Source organism: Taudactylus pleione, unplaced genomic scaffold (assembly GCF_031769625.1).
Source record: "Taudactylus pleione unplaced genomic scaffold, aTauple2 ptg000102l, whole genome shotgun sequence".
Lineage (NCBI taxonomy): Eukaryota > Metazoa > Chordata > Amphibia > Anura > Myobatrachidae > Taudactylus > Taudactylus pleione.
Window position 1 is genome coordinate 3,568,055 of NW_028284504.1, and position 22,102 is coordinate 3,590,156.

At 45.2% G+C, this 22,102-nt stretch overlaps 1 protein-coding gene across 5 annotated transcripts in view; it reads right to left on the minus strand.

Moving 5' to 3' along the window:
* The window catches only part of LOC148525649 (myosin light chain kinase, smooth muscle-like), a 114,024-nt gene that overhangs the window by 26,972 nt on the left and 64,950 nt on the right, over nt 1-22,102 (minus strand). For 4 of the 5 annotated variants that reach the window (XM_088470679.1, XM_088470681.1, XM_088470682.1 and 1 more), the window contains 7 exons: nt 20,717-20,878; nt 20,210-20,326; nt 19,412-19,531; nt 11,026-11,061; nt 9,709-9,836; nt 9,092-9,245; nt 6,471-6,776 (listed from right to left, as the gene is read on the minus strand). In XM_088470679.1, the coding sequence (XP_088326805.1) occupies nt 6,471-6,776; nt 9,092-9,245; nt 9,709-9,836; nt 11,026-11,061; nt 19,412-19,531; nt 20,210-20,326; nt 20,717-20,878 (1,023 nt within the window). Of the gene's footprint in view, nt 1-6,470; nt 6,777-9,091; nt 9,246-9,708; nt 9,837-11,025; nt 11,062-19,411; nt 19,532-20,209; nt 20,327-20,395; nt 20,446-20,716; nt 20,879-22,102 lie in introns of those variants that run through there. The other variant, XM_088470683.1, reaches the window with a different exon arrangement.

A 22,102-nucleotide genomic window follows, 5' to 3' on the forward strand; every position in this document is an offset into this window, starting at 1 on the left:
CTGCCCACGAAGGTCCCACAGATCTTGTAGAATGAGCTTTCACAGAGGGTGGCACTGGGAGTCCCTCGTGAGTGTATGCCTCAGAGATCGCCATGCAGATCCAGCGTGCCAAAGTCTGTTTATTGGCAGGCCAACCCCTCCTATGAAATCCATATAGGACGAACAAAGAGTCTGATTTTCTCAAAGAACTGGTACGGTCCACGTAAATCCGCAGAGCCCGTACCACATCCAAAGAAGCCTCACCAGCTGAGAGATTAGATGAATTACAGGCTGGGACCACAATTTCCTCGTTAATGTGGAAACTAAACACTACTTTAGGAAGGAATTCGGGACGGGTACGAAGTACCGCCCTGTCCGAATGAAAAATTAGAAATGGGGGACGACACGAAAGAGCCCCCAAATCCGACACCCTTCTGGCTGAAGCAATAGCCAAAAGGAACACTGTTTTTGCCGTAAGCCATTTCAGATCCTCAGAACCCAGAGGTTCAAATGGAGGATCCTGTAGCGCCTTCAGAACCACAGCCAGATCCCATGGAGCTACCGGATGGACATAGGGAGGCTGGATGCGAAGGACACCCTGCATAAAGGTACGGATATCAGGCCGCGTGGCAATCCTTCGTTGAAACAAAACCGACAGGGCAGAAACATGCACCTTCAGTGAAGCAAGGCGTAGACCTAAATCCAAGCCTGCCTGAAGGAAAGTCAACACTCTCGATATTCTAAACTCGTGAGGATCGTACGCTTTAGGGCGACACCACTCAAAATAGGTATGCCACACCCTGTGGTAAATTCTAGCTGAAGCCGGCTTACGAGCATGTAACATGGTATTGACCACCGCTCTAGAGAAACCCTTGGACCTCAAGAGGGAAGCCTCAAGAGCCACGCCCGTCAAAGATAGCCGATTCAGATCCGGGTAGAGACAAGGACCCTGAGACAATAGGTCCGGCCTCTGAGGTAACAGCCAAGGAGTGTCGATGGATAGACACTGGAGATCAGAGTACCAACTCCTTCTGGGCCACCAGCAGGATCTTGCCTCCTTCCTGCCTGAACTTTCGAATTATTCGAGGCAGCAGGGAGAATGGAGGAAACAGGTACGTGAATTGGAAGTTCCATCGTGCCGACAGAGCGTCCACCAGGAGAGCTCCTGTGTCTCTTGTTCGGGATCCGTACGCCCACAGCTTGCGGTTGTGTCTGGAGGCCATGAGGTCTATTTCGGGAAGACCCCACTTGTCCACCAGGAGTTGGAACACCTCCTGGTGAAGAGACCATTCCCCCGGGTGTACATCGTGGTGGCTGAGGAAGTCCGCCTCCCAGTTCAGCACACCTGGAATGAAGGCCGGCAGATTGCCTTCTGCCCAAGTCAGAATGCGGGACACCTCCCTTAGAGCCGCTTGGCTTAGGAGTTCCTCCCTGACGATTTAGGTAAGCCACCGTGGTGGCGTTGTCTGACTGAACCTGCACAGGTTTCCCTAGCAGGAACGGTCTTGCCTGCTGCAGCGCCCTGAACACTGCTCGAATATCCAATATATTGATTGGCAGGTTCAATTCCTCCGACGTCCACCGGCCCTGGAAGACATGAGGGCCTGTCACAGCGCCCCAGCCCCGAAGGCAAGCATCCATTGTTAGAAGGACCCAATCCGAAATCCAAAACGGACGTCCCCTGCTGAGATGAGACTTTTGTAACCACCACGTCAAAGACAGGCGCACTTCCGGAGTGAGCCCGATCATCTGCGTCTTTATTCGACGGGGATTTCTGTCCCATCTGGACAGGATCAACATTTGTAGAGTCCTGGAGTGGAACTGGGCATACTCCACCATGTCGAACGTTGACACCATGGATCCCAGTAATTTAATCGCCGAGAGAAGAGACACTCGGCGACTGCTTAGAACATTGCGTATCTTGGACTGCAACAGGGTTATCTTTTCCTCCGTCAAAAAGATCCTCTGTTGCTGAGAGTCCAACAATGCCCCGAGATGGACCATTCTCTGAGAAGGAATTAGAGAGGACTTCTTCCAATTCACTATCCAGCCGTGAGCCTGCAATACCGATATTGTCAGTTGTAGATGGCTGCAAAGGACTTGTGGCGACCCTGCCAACAACAGAAGGTCGTCCAAGTAAGGTAACAGGCGAACTCCCTGCAACCGCAGGTGTGCCGCCATGGCCGCCATTACTTTTGTGAACACCCGAGGAGCCGTGGAAAGGCCAAACGGTAGGGCCTGAAACTGGTAATGGAGGTCCAACACTGTAAATCTGAGGTAACGCTGATGAACCCTGGCAATGGGGATATGCAGGTAAGCATCCTGAATATCCAGGGACACCATAAAATCCCCAGGCTGCATAGCTAAAACAATAGAATGCAGAGTCTCCATTCGGAACCGAGGGACCCTTAAAAACTTGTTCAGGGACTTGAGGTTGAGTATAGGTCGGTATGATCCATTTGGTTTTTGAACCAGAAAAAGATTGGAGTAATATCCGGTCCCTCTCAGGGATAACGGAACAGGTTCTATTACTCCCATTTGAAGCATAGAACGCACCGACTCTTGGATCGCTAGAGCCTTCGTTGGATCTGAAGGACCTGCTGTTACAAAGAACTGATGAGGAGGCCTTCTGCGGAAGGAGAGGGCATATCCTTGAGATACCACCTCCCGTACCCAAGTGTCTGTGGTGGTTTTGAACCAACACTGGGCGTATTGCAGAAGTCGGCCTCCCACCCTGGGATCCCCCAAGGGGAGGCCCAACCCGTCAGGCTGAGGGTTTGTCGTCCGGCTTGGCAGCTGGACGTCTGGTACTCCAAGCTTGCTTCTTGGTCTTAGCGGTCTTTTTGGGACCCGAAGGTCTCGGAAAGTGATAGGGCCGAAAGGACGGATTTTTAGACCCAGACGGAGTCGGGGCTGAGGGTAGACACGCAGATTTGGCAGCCGCCAACGTGTCTACTATTTTGTCCAAGGCTGGTCCAAACAGGACCTGTCCATTGTAGGGTAAGCATTCCAAGCCTTTCTTGGATTCAGCGTCCGCCCTCCACGAACGTAACCACAAGGAGCGTCGAGCGTCCACAGCCGCCGCAGAAATCCTAGAAGTAAGCAGGCTCAAGTCCAAAGCTGCTTCGTTAATGTACGTAGCGGAATCCCGAAGGTTACCCACTAACATAACCTGTTCGCTGGTACCCTCAGAAGCGAATGATGCCTCCAAAGCGTCCGCCCACCTTTCCATAGCCTGGGCCACCCAGCAGACAGCCATAGCTGGTCTAGATGCTCCTCCAGCAAGGGAATAGATGGACTTAAGACACACCTCCACCTTACGGTCTGTAGTATCCGTCAGAGAAGACATAGACGGCATAGGCAAAGTTGCGCTCTTTACTAAGCACGTAACGTGAGAATCCACCTGAGGAGGAGACTCCCATTTAGTGAAGTAATCTTCCGCCAAGGGATAAGTACGTGCCAGACGCTTGTGAGGTTGAAATCTTTTTCCTGGAGATTTCCAGGCCTCCTCCATGTGATCAACTAGCTGACCAGATAGAGGGAAAACTGCTGCAGCTCCTTTAACCTCTTTAAAATAAGCATGAGTAGGCGCTGCAGGTAAGTTGTCGTCAGTAATTACCATGGCCGCACGGACTGCCCGTATGAGGCCTGGAATGTAAATACTAGACTTAGCCTCTGCTTGAGGGGTGTCAGTGTCCGAAAAATCTACAATTTCGCCCTCATCAGACGACCAGTCATCCTCATCATCCTGAGCGGATGGATGACAATAACGGTCTTTTAGCAGGTCTGGATTGATCCTGCTGAGTGCTCCGCACCCCAGAATCAGACAAACCTGGGTCAGCCTGATTAAGGACCTGTTGCGGGGGACACTGCATTACTATCGGTCCCGGAACTCCCAGAACCGGAGGCGGGACTACCGCCTGCTGTGCAAATCCCAATTGTGGAAACGTAGGAGGGGCTGCAAGCCTATTTACAAGAACAGTCAGGGCTTGTGCAAAACAAGCCCAAGGTGGTTCCTGAGAGGTGCTGGGTACAGCAGAGGTACCAGGGATGGCCAAACATGCAGCACATAACCCATCCTGGAGTACCGCCCCCTCCCCCACACCTGCTTTACATCTGGAGCAGGAAAATAGGAGAGGTGCTCCTCTAACAGAGTCCTCACTGGACATAGTGGTATGTGACACTCCTCTCACAGAAATATCTAAAACTGTGAGGTAAATTCCTACACTGACAGTACTGGCACTGAGAGGGCTGGTCAGGAGGAAGAGATAGGGATAGTAAAATGGCTGACAGTGAAAGATCAGGCACACAGCGCTAGCATAAAGTCACATACCATGCAGAAAACCCTGCACTAAATGCACTATCACTTACACAGACTTACAGCCTGGCAGTGATAGCGCTACATACGCCGACCTTTACTGGAGGAGAGGTATGTAAGGGGCACCCCAGGCTCCGCACCCTGTCACCACAGCATTCACCTAAAATGGCCGCCGGAGGATGAAGGGAGGCGGGCCTGAGGAGGATCACTGCCTCAGCCCGCCAAAAACTCAGAGTTAGGCGGCGGCGAGCAGTGATGGGGAGGAGCCTCCTGTGCACTACAGGGAAGGCATCCTCCCCTGGCAGGCCATTAACCCCCCAGGATGCTGGAGCATGTTCCGCAACGCTCCAGCCCCGTATCCCTGGTGGTCTAGTGGAGAGCGCAGGCATCCGCCTGGCTCCACTATACTGCCGTCCCCAGGGAGCCCCCAGCCCTGGGGACGCCGGACTGTGATTCAGCGGGCGCCTACCGCAGACGCCCGCTGCTTACCTTGCTGCCCCCCGTAGGTCCGGCCACAGTCCCAGGCCCCCGGGGGTTCCGCTAGCAGGAACCCCCAAGAGCCCGCCGAGCTCCCCGGATCACTACCGGTGGTCGGCGCCGGCGGGGGTGTCGGAGCGGTAGCATGGACGTCCGCTGGACAGTCCTATGCTACCGCTCTTAGATGATCTTCAGGGGCTGTTATACACAGCCCCCCTCTGCGATGACCGGCTCCCGGCCGGCACCTACTGAAAACTGAGGTGCCTTGGCCTGGGGGCGGGGTATAGGAGGGGGCCCGGTGCATCCTGGGAGGACATCTTTAACTCTGTGGTGCCCATGGCTGTGGAGCCAAGACCTATACCCAAGGTATCCCTGTGGATCCCTAAGGACCCTGAGGTAGAAAGTGAGATTTCCCTTCCAATGTACCCAATATTGTCCTAACCCAATAGATCTTCCTCTGAGGCCTGTTCAATTTTTTCATGCTCCCTTATTCAAATGTGGTCAACCAAACAAGGAGTCACATGGATTCCACTGGAAGAGTACATTTAAGAGAACATTGAGGAAGAGGAAAACAGAAGACTAACACAGAGGTGACCACTTGGTGAAGTTGGCAATAGCTATAGAAGGGGTTATTACTGAAATGGTAATATAGTAGCAGGGTAAACACAGCAGAGCATCAATGGTAGTGAAAAGTGTATAGTGATTTAGAGAAAAATTCATAATATTGGACTATGCAACAACATCTATGTATGGTGCTCACTTCTGATATCATTTTTTTTTTATCCTTGGTCTCAGACAGAAGTAGTAAATCTTGTGTCCAGGATACAAAGTAGTCATTAACCATTTTTCTCATAACATGTGAACAGATATCCGTCACCATCCACCCACGCATCTCAACCGCTTGTCACCTAGCAACCAGGATTCTAGGTTACACACTGCAGTGGTCACATGACCACATTGCTCGGCTGTACCACCCTGTGTGAGTACGTGTTCCCTGGCTCCAGGGAGTTTAAAGGCAAGAAGGGATTGGCCTCTTTGCTGGTGATAGTTTCTACTAATGTGGTCTCTACCTGTGCTTTCTGGGTTCTGCTCCGTATGCATTTTTGTTATTTTGACCATTTGTTTGATTATTGACCTCGTTTGTATCTACCTTCCCAAAGTTTTGGAATTTTTAATGGATTATGCCAGAGTTTCCTAAACTTGGCCACTGACGTCTAGGTTTTAAGGAAATCCATGTGTGAGCACAGGTGACTTAATCAGTATCTCAATCAATTTGATTTAACCATCTGGACTCAGGCATGGAGATCTTTAAAACCTGGGCTGTAATGGCGGTGTTTGAAGTATTTTTAATGCCAATTTAACAAATGTGCTGCTGCCAGGTATCTGATCAATAAAGTAACTTTGATTGGCTGATGATGAGTTTTAGCCTCGTCTATGGGGGAGATGCATCAAACCTTCGAGAGCAATAAAGTAGAGATGTTGCCCATAGCAAGCAGCTTCTGTCAATTTGTAAACTGTGCTAGATAAATGATAGAGATAAGCTGATGGTTGCCACTGGCAACTTCTTCACTTTCTCCCTCTCTACGGTTTGATACATCACCCCTTATGTCACAGTTATTTACACGCATACATCAATGCAGGTAAATACAATAGGCGCTCACTTTTCAGTATAGTATTCTCAAAAATATTAACTTACCTTCAGTAGAAGACATGGTAACAATGTCTGACTCTTCTCCAGCCTCACTCACTCCGTAAGCATTACAGGCTCGTACACGGAATTGGTAACGTTCTCCTGGCAACAGTCCTGTACTCACATGATAGGAGGTGTTAACACAGGTATTGGTCAGCAGAGTCCAACTGTCTTGTTCAACTTGCTTCACTTCTATCCTGTAACTCAGAACAGCACTGCCACCATCATAGCATGGCCCCGACCAAGAGAGAGTGAGAGAAGAGGGCTGCAAGGCTGAGATAAGGGGCTTTCCTGAGGGAGGAGATGGGTGGTCTGCATGGCAATAAAGTAGTGTCAGTTTATTTAAATGCATAAGAAAAATGTAAAAAATCTATGAAAAAAATATGTGAAGGGTGCGAGTTGCTGTTGCAATGACATTATAACGCCAGCAACGGACCGGCACCTTGCACCCTTCGCTGCCGGATCCGAGCCAGACTTCGCCTAAATTTACTCGGAGCCCTATGGGGCAGCGAGCACTTCTAGGTGAATCCAGGCGGCCATCAAGCATGGCCACTGTCGTGAACACTCGCACCCGCGAGTACATCGCATGTAATAGGATTGATCCCAAAATGTTTCAAATATACATATGATTCCAAAGTTACGATATCCAAAAAGTTTCCTTCATGGATAAAAAATTCCCTTTAAAGTGTAAGTATTTATTGCACACTAGAGAAGACTCTGAGAACACTACATATAAATTCAACACAGTCTGGTGACATGACAGAGACCATCACTAGTTCATATTGACTCAGACTAATGTTCCCATGAATATTGTATTAGCTTACAAAATGGCTTCCTCCACTGTAGGTATGCCATAGGTATACATAAGTAATGTTCTGGGTGTGTTTTGTACAGTACAGCTATTCAATAAGCTCAGATATATGCACTATCCAATCTAAAATGATTAGGTAATAAAGCAAAAATGAAGATAAACAACCTGAAGGTATTTGTGAAGCTGGTGATATATGATGAACCTGGAGTGTCCTACATGTATCAAAACAATTTATCATAGCAAGATATGCAAGTGCCATTACAATGCAGTCATTGAAAACAAGTTGCTTTGAAATGTGAGCTGCTAAAGACTTACTGTAATTCACACAACCACACCCTTCTGCAGATTGTGTGATATAAGAGGTGGTTAATCATCTAGCCACATTACATAATAAAAGATGGTGGACAAAGAATTTATCTAGGAATGGAATCTCAGACATAGGCAGTGTAAACAAACCCCAACCCCCATTATAGAATCATTGTGGCTACATAAATATCAACTTTCAATTATTTGAAACCGCACAGGCACCTATATGTTTAGTACCGTGTGGAATCAGGATATATAGGCCATCATTTAGGCCCCTGCTGAGATTCATTTTACGATTTGGATATTTAATATGTACATGTGAATGTTTTAGGATATGTGTATTTTGCATTTTTATTGTGATTAAAATAGGTTATTAATCCTTATTACCTTGTGTCTGATAAGCGCCACCTCATACCATTTCTTTGTTCTGTTTTTCTAAACCGCAGATTAGTTAATTGTTAGAAAAAGAGCAACATTTTGCATTTTTCTCATCCAAGGTTTTCTTCTCTACCTTTTCTGCCATATTTTTATATCCGAATGCTGGGTACACACTGGCAGATATATTGGCTGATCAATTGATCAGCCAATATATTGTGTGCCCGTCGGCCAATATGTCTGTGAAAACGTTGTTCACAGACATATTGAGTCAGCTGTGCTACACAGCAGATGACACATATATCTGCTCATCGTGCTGTATGTACGGGCAGTCAGCCAACTGCCTGTACACTTGCTGCAGAGGCTACGGTGAGGGGGGCGAAACGTAGCCCTTGGCCAGCAGGACTTGCGGCCAGATGATGATTGCTCAGTGTGTATGAACCACCATTATCTGCAGATCAGTCAATCTGCAGATATATCTTTTAGGTGTGTACCCTGCGACAAATCGTTAAAAAGTGGCGCGTCTAGGCACGATAATGACGCACGTTCCCACTGGTCGTTGGTCATTGTCTGATCTCTTGAACATGCAGAAAGATTTTCAAACGGGCTCTCAAGACCTATCTTTATCAAAGCTTTCCAGCTCTCATTATAACCCACTGCTCCATGCTCCTTGTCTCTCCCCTCTATGTCACCCTGGTCTTTCTGCCCCTCCCTTTTAGACCATAAGCTCTCACGACCAGGGCCCTCTTCCCTCAATTTTACAATCATCTCCTCCACACTGCCTGCAACAGCACCTAGCCTTTGGGTTCTGACACTCTACAGCTTATTTGAGTATTATGACTGCTGGTGAAGCAATGTTTATGTACTATGTCCATGTCCTGTAATATTCCGTACTATAAAAGTAAATTTTTTCATGTTTTGTTTAAACGGTTTCTGTACTTGGTAAGGCCCTGCAGACTTGTGGCGCGTTATAAATATAGGATAGTACTAATTATATTAGGGCTAATTGGTTGCTGTGGGTAACTGCATCTTCTTTGTACATTTACTCATAGAACAATTTGTATAAATCCCCCCATATTTGCACACTGTCCCGCACGATTTAGATTGCAAGTATTCGTCTAACAAGCTGACTTACCCACAACAGCTAGGGTGGTGTGATGCTGTACGCTGCCATTCTGGTTTTGCACACAGAGAGTGTAACTGCCACTGTCTTTCTCACTCACTTGTTGGATCAGCAAGCAGCTCTCTGTATCGGATGTCCACACTGATATTCCAGGGCCATCAACGACCTCAAAATTCAATATACAGTGTTGAGAGATGTAGAGATGGTGACTGTGGATTTACATACTGTAGGCTTGTCTAATCTAACTATAACCAGTGTCCTGTGTGTATGAGGGAGGAAGACAGATTAACAATCCCACCCGGTGTCATTTCCCTTGTGGCACTCTTCACAGCCTTATACAAAACATATTATAAACACACACACGTAAATCGGCAGCCATGTATTAAACAGGCAAAAGGCCGAAAATTAAAGCATGCATTTCATCTACATACAGCAAAGGTAGCTATTATGCAGTGACATTAATATTTGACTGCAAAGTGCCTCAATCATAAGGCACCCAGTCCCCACCCTCATATTACAATGGCACCACTCATTTTCTTCTTGGAAATTTCTCCTGACAAAAAATAGAAACAGTCATAGGTATTCGAATTATGAAATATACACACAAGCACATATGCAACTTTTCCTACCGGTTTCTTGTTCCGCACCCAGGAAGCAGCCAATGGGGGTTTCCCTTGGACTGTACAGCGTAGCTTTGCCTGCTCCCCTCTCTTTACTTCCACATGTGAAACTCCATCCAGGATTCTCAGACTGTCCCCTGCAAAATATGAGTACACAATTCTATATTTATACAGTATATTACACACTATCAGTAAAATTACACACAAATATAATATACACGTGCATACATAAGCACTTTATACACACACATACCCAGTATAATCTAATAGAGGTGTGTATGCAGTGTTACTTGGAAATGCAGGATAATCCTGACATTATCCAAGATCTTGGATATATGAGAGGATGCAAGCAAAAAGACATTTCAGAAGATATTTTTCCAGAGTAATTTTAGTCCAGCAGATCTGTAGTAAGAACCTATTTTAGGATTGGGAAACTTCAGCTCTGAGCCTTTTAAACCTACTGTGCTGGAATTCTTAAAAATATGGTTAGGTATGGATTGCCGGGGGTCAGGATGCCGCTGGTCAGAATACCGGCAGCGGCATCCCGACAGTCAGAATCTTGACACCCATAAGTAGACAACGTAAGTCTAACCCTAACCCTCCTTCCCCGGTGACTAAACCTAACCTCCCCCCTAGTGCCTAAGCCTAACCTCCCTGAACCCAACACTCCCCCCTGGTGCCTAAACCTAACCTCCCCCCTAGTGCCTACACCTCCCCTCCCCGCACCCTAATCCTATCCCTCCTCAGTTCCTAACCTCCCCCTACTGCCCAACTCTAACCCCGCACTGTAACCCTAACCCTCCCCTAACTGGTGATACTTACCTTCGTGATGCCAGCGGTCGGGATACTGGTGCAGGATCCCAACGCTGTCGGAAATTCGGCACCGGTATTTAGATAGTCGGCATCCCGCACGTCAGGCTGCCAACTACATCTTCTTAAAATAACCATGTAGCAATCTAGTTACTTGTTCCAATCTCTTAAATGACTTCATTAGATCTGGATGGATCATTGAGCCAAATCGATTTGGGTGTTCTGGTCAAACTGATTGCAAGGCACATGGGGGTAAATGCTACTGGCTGCCATACGGACATAACTGCGGCCATCACTTGCTAACCCACATTTACTTTTTTTGCTGAATTTAGATAAAAAAGGTGAAATATCAAGCTTTTTATAATGAAAATAATTTTAAAATTAACATAAGAATACAGATTGTGGTTGTCAGACTCTATACTGTATGTACTGCGCACATTTTTTTCCCTTCCCTTAAATAAATTCTCTAAGAGATCATTTATATTTTAAAACCAAGGAAACAAAGCAACAACTTACCAGACTTATGAGGTTTTCTCTTTGGAGAAACTGGTTCTGCAACAAACAGTGAAATAAAACTACAGTTAACACTTTCCATCTATAGTAGTTCTGTATATATGGGGTAATTCTCGCCCTACTGTCAATTACAGTGTTACTGTGTTATAAGTCAGCAGCACAGCCAAACTAACAATAGGACAGGGACCCCCACACATAGCTACGCCACCAGCATGGGGGCACTGTGACAGATGTGAACTAGAGTCTGTGTGGCATAGTGTGAATTGGGGCCATTCCAGTGTGTATAACTCCTTTGTGGTGCTGGAAGTATTTACACAGTATACTTTTTATTACAACTGCAGGCATACCTTATTGACAATTTTAATGGTATGGGCCCAAACAAGTTAGTTGCCCTGGGCCCCCCACAAACCTTAATCTGGTCCTTGTCAGTAGAGTTCTATAACCACTGTAATGTTCATTTAATACATCCCATAGAAATCAGAAGTAACTTGTAATATCTGTAACATACAGTAGGGGGAGCATTATTCCTTCTAATACTCAAGATTTGCAGTGAATACTGAAGTCTACACATTATATTAGCATCTATCGTGCAATACAGATGTATGGGTGGGTAGTTTTGATGTTATTGTTTATTATCAGTGTGTTTTGATACCATTACATCAGTGCTCATTAGGAAAAACTTGCGTATTATAATGAATAAACCCACTACTGTAAAGAATTACAGATATGAGAATTCAGAGAACCATGAAAGCACCCTGCCTACAGCCTCCTGCTTTTATATGGTCACAGAGCTAATTGGCAACTTCTAATATTGCCACAAATTATAGTAGATGGTAAAATACCCCATTTATTATCAGTTGTGTATTTTATAATAATATTGATATTATAGTGTTGCCTCACCCCTAATTCAGTGCCCCAGGCAGCAGGTGCAACGATCAAACCATTATATTGCCATATACTTTATTTTAAAAACACAGATGAAGCAACAATTATTCCAAACAGATCTCACGGTTTCCCAGAGAGATAGCCACACACCAGGTTTTAGTAGATTAGGATGGTTCAAATGCTGAACACTTTGGCCTACCTTATTCTTTTTTTGTTGTGTGTCTTGTGATTTACCATGTCAGATTTTTTTTTTCTTTTCCATAAGATCTAAGTACATGGAGGATTTAACTGGTCATTTGATCAGTAAGCGTACGGCTGCACAGAAGTCTATAATGATTGCCTTATTTTACCTCACCCATACAAGCCGTTTGGAATAGCCATGCCTTAATATATGCTAATAAGCCGATCGTTACATTTCCCTGGTAGTCATGAACTGCAGTGATAAAGTACTCCAAAACCATGGAAAGTGCCTCCATCAACAAAAACATACATCAGGCTTCCATGTAGGTCATTGTGAGGGAGGCATTTAGGAGTGTAAAATGTATGTGCAGATTTTTCAGTAATCAGCAAACAAATGTAAAATCTATCTTCATTTTATTTCCCCCTTAAAGACATGAACCTGGAGAACAGCTTTGAAGTAGCTCCATGTCCATCCTCACTATTCTGATCTTTTAAACAATATAAAATGACACACTGCATCCGAAGTACCACCAACCTAACATTACCAGCAATATGTATACCATTACCAGCAATATGTATGCTGAGGAGGGCACATAAGTTACTAAAACTGTTAGCTACACAATTAGAATTGCCATAGAAACCAAACAGATTCTAATTCATGGTCTCTAGTTCTACTACCCTCAACAGATAAAGTACAGAACTCACCTGCTCTTTTAGGGGTCAGTATTATACACAGCCCAGCAAGCCGAAGAGCCTCGGGAACACAAGATATTTATATTCTCTACAGGCAGCTTGGACAAAGGCCAATTAATACATATCTTTGTATCCTTTGATTTTATTGTTCAGTGCCAAAGTCCTAACTTGTACTTCTGCTACAATTGGACTCTCAAATGTCATTTTATTATTGTTTATTTGTAGAATTCTGCAGTGCAATACATACAGAGGGGCACAATACAATAGGTCCAACATGTACAATATTCCAGAATTATAAATACAATACCACCAAAACACTAAGGGGTCTATTCAGCAACAGTGACTATGTTGCCCAGAATATTAATCGGGCAACATTGTCACGATTTTTTATCAATTATTAAATTTGATGTAAGCTATTCAGCAATATTTTCTGCAGGCACAGCGATTGCGGTAACATGCGGTCCCTGCGATGTTACAGAAGATCGCGATATTACAGAAGGCATTGTTATTGGTTTCAGAAAACAATCCCTTCTGTTACTGCTTCTGCGCATGCTCAGTGATGCGCACGGGAACAGTCTCCGTCCCTGCTTTGAGGTGACCGCATATGGGCAAGTCCAAATACAGCCTGTCCAAAGTGATTGATATGTGTATACAGGCTTTATATTAGCCTGTATACATTATATTTATATTGATATGTGTATACATGCATATTTCTGTGCTTTTATATTTAAAATGTATTACATACATATTAAATAGAATAGCACATCAATATAAATGTATACAGGCTAATATAAAGCCTATGTACACATGACAATCAATTTAGGGGTGTGGGTAAAAGCCAGAAATATAGTAAATGTATTGAAAAAGTCGGAAAGCATGTAAAGTGTACTGAAGAAAAGCCGGAAACCATAGTAAATGTATTGAAAAAGCCAGAAATCATATTAGATCAATTGAAAAAGCCAGAAACTATAGTAAATAAATATATTGAAAAAGTTGCAAACAATAGTACATTTATTAAAGTCTTTACTATGGTTTCTGGCTTTTTCAATGCATTTAATATGGTTTCTGGATTTTAAAAATAATTTACTATGGTTTCCAGCTTTTACCCTCTTCCTCAATTTAGGCAGGTTTGACATGCTCTAAAGCAGGGATGGGGAACCTTAGGCCTGGGGGCCATATAAAGGTCCCCGGAATCATTTGGTGTGGCCCTCTGAGCTTTTTTTCTGCTAGCCTTATCTGGCTAGTAGGGTGCCTAGAATGGCACTATGCAGCCAGAATCTATGCAGCAGTGCCGCCTGGAGCATCCTTTGCACGCTTCAGACAGTCACACCGCTACCGTAATCACCTGCGATTGTGGTCCCGTCCCCGTGTGACATAACATGGAGAGGGCGTGGCATGCATCAGGCCATCGAATAATGATATATATATTTATTATTTCAAAATGGCCCTCGCCAGAAAAAAGGATCCCCACCCCTGCTCTAAAGTGACCTAACCTGTCGGCGGTCACCACAAAGCAGGGACGGAGACTGGGCAGAGTTACAAGATTCGGGAAATATAATGTGTTTTCTTCATATAACACCATTCTGAGATGACGTTATATAAAGTAAATATTTTTCAACTAATTTAACACTTTTTGCTTTGCAGAATAGCAAAAAGTGTTAAAGCACTGTAGAGATCAATGGCTGATCCCTACAGTGCAGTACTCTGCCAGATGGGAATTAATGGAGAAGATAATTACTTTATCTTCTCCATTATCCCATTGCTGAATAGTGGATTTACATAAAAAATGCGGAAATTATAGTTTCCGCAATCTTTATGTAAAAAAATCATTGCTGAATAGACCCCTAAAGCCTAGGCATTCTATATAGTTGCAGAGGAAAAAGCATAGTGCAGAAAACGCAAGTTACATGCATAATACAAGAACGCATTGGTGGCAGCAGTGGCATTCCATACGTGTGGAGCACCATGGCGGTAGTGTTAGAGACAAGAGGGGTGGGTTTATCAAGGCATCATTCATTGGAGTGAGGGAGGGAGTATGAAATTAGATAACGTTGGACATATTGGGTGAAGGGTTGCTGAGGCTTAAGGTGCCCATACACAGTGCGATATAGCAGCTGATCCGACTGATTGTTACAATATCGCTGCTATATTGTACAGTGTATGGACAGGATATCAGACAGAGCACGCTCCCGTGGGGTCTGACATCGCACCTCCAGATCTTACTGCAGGTTCTGGGGATGCGATGCATGATCCCATGCAGCGCTATGCGCAGGGGCGGATTGGCCATTGAAGTCAGCGGGAGGATTCCCGGTGGGCCGATGCACTTGAGGGCCGCCTGTCGGCTGCTGACTTTTTTGCATGCACGCACTTCCCATTATAGTGCTGTGTTAAATGACAGGCGGCCAGCTAATATATGAGGCCAGGCAGATATTACCTTTTTTCACCCGGCTGGGCTGAGGCAGGGCCAGGCTAACCAACGAGGTGGGTGGAGTTAAGGGGCTGGGCTGGGCTGACCGACGAGGTGGGCAGAGCTAAGGTCCGGCGGAGAGTGTCAGTGAAAGTAAAGTCAGCCACCCGGCTGGGATGAGACTGAGGCTGGACTCACTGACTGAGGAGCGGATGACAGATGGAGCTGAACCTGAGTGAGGGTAGTAAGTAAAGGAAGGTACAGGAAGTACCAGTGTGTAGATCTGACAGAGGGGCCGTTGGTGCTGATGATTGCAGCTGCAACTGCTCACTCACAGACACATGTCTGCCTGTGAGAAGCAGTTTGGGGCTGGGATCATCAGCACCATCGGCCCCTCTGTCAGTTTTGCTCATTAGATCCAGCAAGGTTTTAGATAGGACGATTGTGCTCCCCTCCCCCACTCTTGCAGGGGACGTCAGTCAGCCTTGTGTCTAGACTAGCAGTTTCACTTTTCTCTATTTGTTTCCCCACCCCCTATGTCCCCTTCAGCTCCTCCCTTCTCCTCCTCCCCCTGCTTAATTTTCCTGGCTGTGCTAGACTGATAGAAGCACTCACTTCCTCCTCAGCTGTACCTCTGCTCCTACCATCCCCATGTCTGTCTCTAAACCCCCACCAATGGGTTCCTCTACCACCTTTATCTGCTGTGCCTCTGCCCCTCTCCCCTCCATGTGTGCCTCTGCCCCTTCTATGCCTCATTCCATTTTTCCATCAATACCTTTGCAATATTCCCAATCTGTTCAGCTCTATCTGTGGCCCTGATACTTACCCCTGCTGTACCACTGTCTCTGCCCCCTTTGCCATCTGCATACCTCCCAACATGACCCTCTCCAGGAGGGACACAATGCTCTGGTCCTGGACTTCCCTGGTGATTTATGATTGGTGGCGGCTCCAGAGGCGGGGCTGCAACACAGTCCAATATTCAAATAGGGGAGTCACACCAACTGCCAGTGAGTCCCAGCCAGTGATGTTTGGCAGCGTGTGAAATGACAGTTGTTATGGCTCCCCTATTTGAAGTTTGAACTGTGCTGTAGCCCCGCCTCTTACCAGGGAAGTCCAGGACCAGAGCATTGTGTCCCTCTTGGAGAGGGTCATGTTGGGAGGTATGCATCTGTCCCTCTGCCACCATCTCCATTTGTCCCTCTGCTTGTTTCCCCATCTGTACTATACCTCTGCTACCCCCTCCCTTCCTCCTACCATGGCTGGTGACTCCCATCAGGAGCTGTGCTGCAGACCACAGAAGCCTGGCAGTGTACAGCACCACATCATTTAGGGCCCCATTTACAAACGAAGGGAAATACCAGCGGGAATTTTCGTTTAGTATCACTGTGATACAAACGAAAATTCCACTGGTATTTAGTAATACTTACCCCTCCGGCGAGGTCCCGCGAAGTCGAAGTCCTCAGCAAGGTCCTCCGCTGGGTTTCTGGCAGCCTAACGCTGCCAGCGACGGGCTCCAGTGTCATGCGCATGCGCGACGGTCCGTCTGCGCATGTGCATGACAGGGAGACCCGGCAGTGCTTGGAAGGCTTCGTTGAAGCCAGAAAGGCACCGCCGGGTCTCCATTGCCGGCAATGGGGCCCGCATCGCTCTCGCCATCTTTTAGATGGCGACAGCGATGCTGTACAAATAGCGGTTAATCTAAGATTACCGCTGTTTACTAATAAAGGAAGATGGTATAACCCCTTTAGCGAGCGCTAAAGGGGTTATGTTTCGTTTGTATGTAATTTATTTAATTTTTTTTAGTATGTGTCTATATAGGAGACAGTTGAAATACCCATGTGCGGTATGTCGGCGCTTGGAATGCCAGCATCGGAGTCCCAACACCGGTGCCGGCATTCTGACACTAAGTAGTGGGGTTAGGGGTTAAGAGTTAGGCTTTAGGGGGAGGGTTAGGGATGCCGGCATCTGGATTTATCCTGCCCCACAATTTCTGTTACTGTGTATTATGTGGTTGAACCTCGGTTGCATGATGACATTTTCTTTATTCCTATGCTAAAAGGCGGCTTCCAGACCATTTGATCTCCTGCATGAATAAGGAATACCGACTCAAGACACTTCTTGTACAGGGAGGATCTATATCATCAGAGGTTCCCCGTTGCAGAGAAATCATACAGGTAAGAAAATACTCATTCACATGCTTGTTGTGCTTATTCACTAGAGAGAGGAACTGTGGGCATGCCCATGAGCTCCTGGAGCGGTGGGCATGCCCCCAGCATGACGGAAGTGGGGGGAGTGGTCCGCCCCTGGCTATGCGGGTGGGGGAGTGGGGTGCCGGCATATAGGGCAGTCAGCCACCCGATCGTACAGTGTGTGGCAGCAGTGCACCGATGTTTCCAGGTAGAGTGACGTAGTAATTCTGCCTACTTTGGTGTTGGCTCTGCCTACAGTTGATTTGGTGCCGCCCATGTGAGGCCACTTCTAGAACTTTTTCCAGGGCCACTTTTAGGTGATGGTTTGTATTAAGACGTCCACCAGCAGCTTTGCAAATACAAATCCTGGTGGCTACGACATCTGTATATTTTTGCACAGCCGCTGTGTACAAAGTAGCAGCTGCGGTGGCATTAGCGCACGTCCTGAGTCAGGCCCAGTATCTCACACAGGGCAAAAATCAGACACTGTAGGGTAGGCATTGTAGTTACTGTGCCATTACCGGCTGCCTTGCCAGTGTATGTGTATTTACACAGTATGTGCCTGCAGTCCACAATGGTAGGACCATCCAAATAATTGTGTTTCTATTACACAATTTCAATATTTGGTTGACAAACTCAATGATAATAATTGTACACTCCATTATCTGCACTGATACATGGAAGGGATAATGATGTAGCTGGTAAAATGTATGAGAAGTGTTTATTGTTCTTTATTGGGGTGGGACACTTTGGAAAATATAATTAACTCCCATGAAAATAAATATTCTGTAATTAAATGAAAACACATCACACACACACACAACCCACATAGACAACATGCTTACAGCCCCAGGGAAAGTAAATGTTTATTGTTGTGAAAACCAATAACAGGCATGAAATGTGGGAATAATCACCACAATACCTAGCACACACATTGGGGCTCATATAGAGTTGGATGCATGTATAGATATTTCCCAATAAACATGTATTCATGTCCTGTAGATGTGCACAAAAACATGCGCCAATATTTATCCATATACAGTTTTGTTTGGATATTATATTTAGGACTCATTACACTTGGAGAAGTATGACGATACACAGTAAGGGCAAGTTCATGTAATTGTGACTGAGGAAGACTTGGATACACACCTGTCAGGGAAAGTACCTGTAGCAGGTGCTGGGGGGTTAGTGCAGTGATGTGTACTGATTATGAAGCTGATCGGCACCATGATCTATTACAGATTAGTTTATTGCATCTTGACCCCTCACGGGACCACACTTAGATCATTAGTGTGTATTCTATATTACGTGAAATTGTGATAGTCACTTCAGATAACTTATTTGATATTTATATTTGCACAGCAGCAGGAAACTAATTGACATTTCATTCTAACAGGTTTGTATCTAATTCGTACTTGCATTTTGAGTCTGTATTCAGTTAGATTTTACATGGTAAATATGGCTTTCATATTTCTTAATAATGCTGTCCAGACTATTGGAAGTTTGACACTTCATTACACTATTATATTGTGTACAAATATAATGCAAATATAACGCAACTTTCACCTTAGTACTATCACTATGAAGCCCCATCTATGCTATTCCCTACTATTGGTCTATAATAATCTTGGACGTGCACACTTGTTACACCTGGTGCATATGCTAGTGTTGTAGACCTAGATGCCATTTATGTAGAGTCAGCTGAGCTGTAAATGGGCTTTTTAATCCAAGAGACTTTTCCTGCCAACAGTTGGGGCTAAAGGTGTCCAGAAATACAGGAGTCCCATAGTAATTGGGTGTTCATTACAGTCTGTTGAATCCTGTCAATCTAAAATTATAATTCTTATGCAATGCATCTAAACATGTAAAGCAGTTCATCATATTACTCCTGTCCGTGTGACTATTGCTTATATATTATCCTAGACCTCCATGTTCCCGCTCCCTAAATATTCCACATAAACTCAAACTGTATGGCACTCTCCCCCCCCCACACCTAATACTGTCTGCATTCTGAGCCGGTGCAGTAGGTTCTCACCTTGTGCTGGACTGCTGTATGTGACATCAGAGTGAAAGGACACAGCACACTGACTGTTCTTCTTGTGAGGGGATTCCAGCGCAGTTGTGGACGCTCTCTTTCCCTCTCGGTTCTCCCAAACTAACAGAAGAAATAGGAAATCTGTCACTTCCTACAGGATTTAGGGCCAGCAAGAGATAAAGTATAATTCATACATTGAATGGTATAACCCCAATCAGCTACATATACACAAAATAATCTAAGTTCAATTTTATTATCATTCTTTATATATATGGCACAGAGTGAATTTATGGTGCACAGACACTACTATTCTATAACACATCTGCTACTGGCACTTTGCCAAACATTTGGAAAAATTTATATTCACTAAAATTTGCAAACTGCATGTCAGTAGTAGCCATCATGGAATACACAGCATAGCCTATATGACGTCATATAAACTGTGGCACCAGCAGCAATACAGACAACTGTATATCACATACATTGTCATTTACAGTATTTAGTAGCATTACTTTTTTATTCCAGCTCTCAACCAAAGGTTCCCAAATGCTATATGCTGTGCATGTTGCATGATGTGTCTGTATATAGTTTGTATTTATCATGTTCTTTGTCACATCCCTGCCTCTGCCAATGTTCACTTTTCTGTGTCATAAATACCTGGGTATTTCCAATAATGATAAGGTGGCATATTACCAACTTCTTGGATAATTATTTGTCAGTGCAAAAGATATTGTAATGCATTTTTGTATTCAAAGACCATAAATGGCTTCAGAATAGAAAAAAAAATGTAATAGTTACCTTTACCAGGCAGGGTCTTGACCCTAACGGCCTCTTGGGTGTGGGGACTGCTCTCTGGGTGAAATGACTCCTCTGGCACTGCAGGGAGTGGACCTCCCTTAACTTGCCTTCTGTTTGCTGAAGAGAAAACACAGAGGTCAAATCCTGCAAGTTCCCAGAGTAGTGAAATATTTCTCTTTTACTCACATATTTGCCCTGAGGGAACTAAACTGTTCATTGGGGGAAGGGCCAGAGGACTAAAAAAAAAAAAAGAAATATTCATGTAACATACGCTGCAAGGTGAGGTAATTGTAACAACAATAGTAAGATTTCACCTTGTGAGGAAAAAGCTGCACCCTATACAGCATCTGACCGTGTCTGCAGAGTATGAACATCGTAAAACTGAAACACTCCTGTTCTCAGAGCAACCACAGTAGTTGTTACCACAGCAAAACGATTTCACTTTTTTTTTACCCCCATTGTCATTTATGTGAACCCACATTCTTTTATAGACATTTGTAATCTCACCAGTAGGGACTTTAGTGAGTATAGGGACTGGAGACTTCACTCTGCGTACACATATTTCACCTCCATCCTGGGGGCACAGTTCAAACGTGAGCGTCAGATATCTTTCACATGTTTTCACCACCCTGAGGCTAGGGGGAGTCTCTCCTGAGGTCATCTTGAACACTGTTGTTAAAGAAGAGAAAAATGTAAGGCTTGGCGGAAAACAACCGATAAAAAGGGTATGGATACTGTCACCCTCAAAATACATGACATTTTGAACCATCATACACGATCCTTATTGCACCATATGGCGCGACTTATGCCGGGTACACACTAGACGATATGTTGTCCAATCCAGCGGATTAGTCGACATTTCGGCCAGTGTGTACCGGCTATGTCGCCGACGATGCGTGCTCCCGCGCATTGTCGGCAAGATAGACAGCGAGAGCATGCTGCCGAATGCAGCCATGATGTGAACTATCCATCTCTGCATTAGGCCCTAACTTCACTAAGTGAAACCGAAAGATTGCATAAGAAAAGAGGTGTGTTAAACCTCTAGGATGGGGGCCGGCATGTATGCAAATTACTGTTTAGAGTTAGCCTATCGTTAGCAGGGGTGGGTTTTCAATAGAGACATTATATAAGGGGCTAGAAGTGAGGGCCAAAGCCTCTTGGTTCCAGATTGCTCCAGGACAGGGAAGTGCATTTTGTCAGTTGTCATTTTCCTTAATAAAACTCTTAGTGCTTCTCCTTCTTCTCTTCTTCTCTCCTCCTTTTCATTATTGTATTTAGTCTCTTTTCATTTACTTCATATCATTGCTTTTACTTTTCCTTTCTGTCCTCAATCACTGTCTTTTCTGATTTCTTGTTCTGCTGGGGGTGGGTGTAGCTATGTCCTGCCTAGTAATGAGCCTCCCCAGACCCTGGTCCCTGGCTCCACAGTGTCCCCATGTTATTAGGAGCTGCAGGTGTGGTTCCCCTATTGATAGTTCTATCCCCCCTCAGGCTGCAGCAGCTTTGTGGAAGGTGTGCCAGTGTGGGGGAGGGGTACTTCCCTTTAGTCCTTAATGCCCCTGGTCAATATTATCTTTGTGGCTGCAATGGCCAGCACCATAGGCAAATGCAGGAGGGGTTTATGAGTGCCTTGCCTGAACCCCCCCCTCAGCCCACACCATGATGACTACAATAGAAATAGCATATAATACTAAAGTTGCATGTTTTTTAGGATCCCCTCAGTGTCACAAATGAAATAACTAGCACTACAGTCCCTGTTGATCTTTTAAATGTGTCAGCCAGTAGAAAAAGTTAAAAAGCCAGTAATGAATATTGTTGTGCACCAACTAGATCTGGAAAACATGCACTGTACGGGGTGCACTGATATGGATCACCTATTGGATCAATTATTAA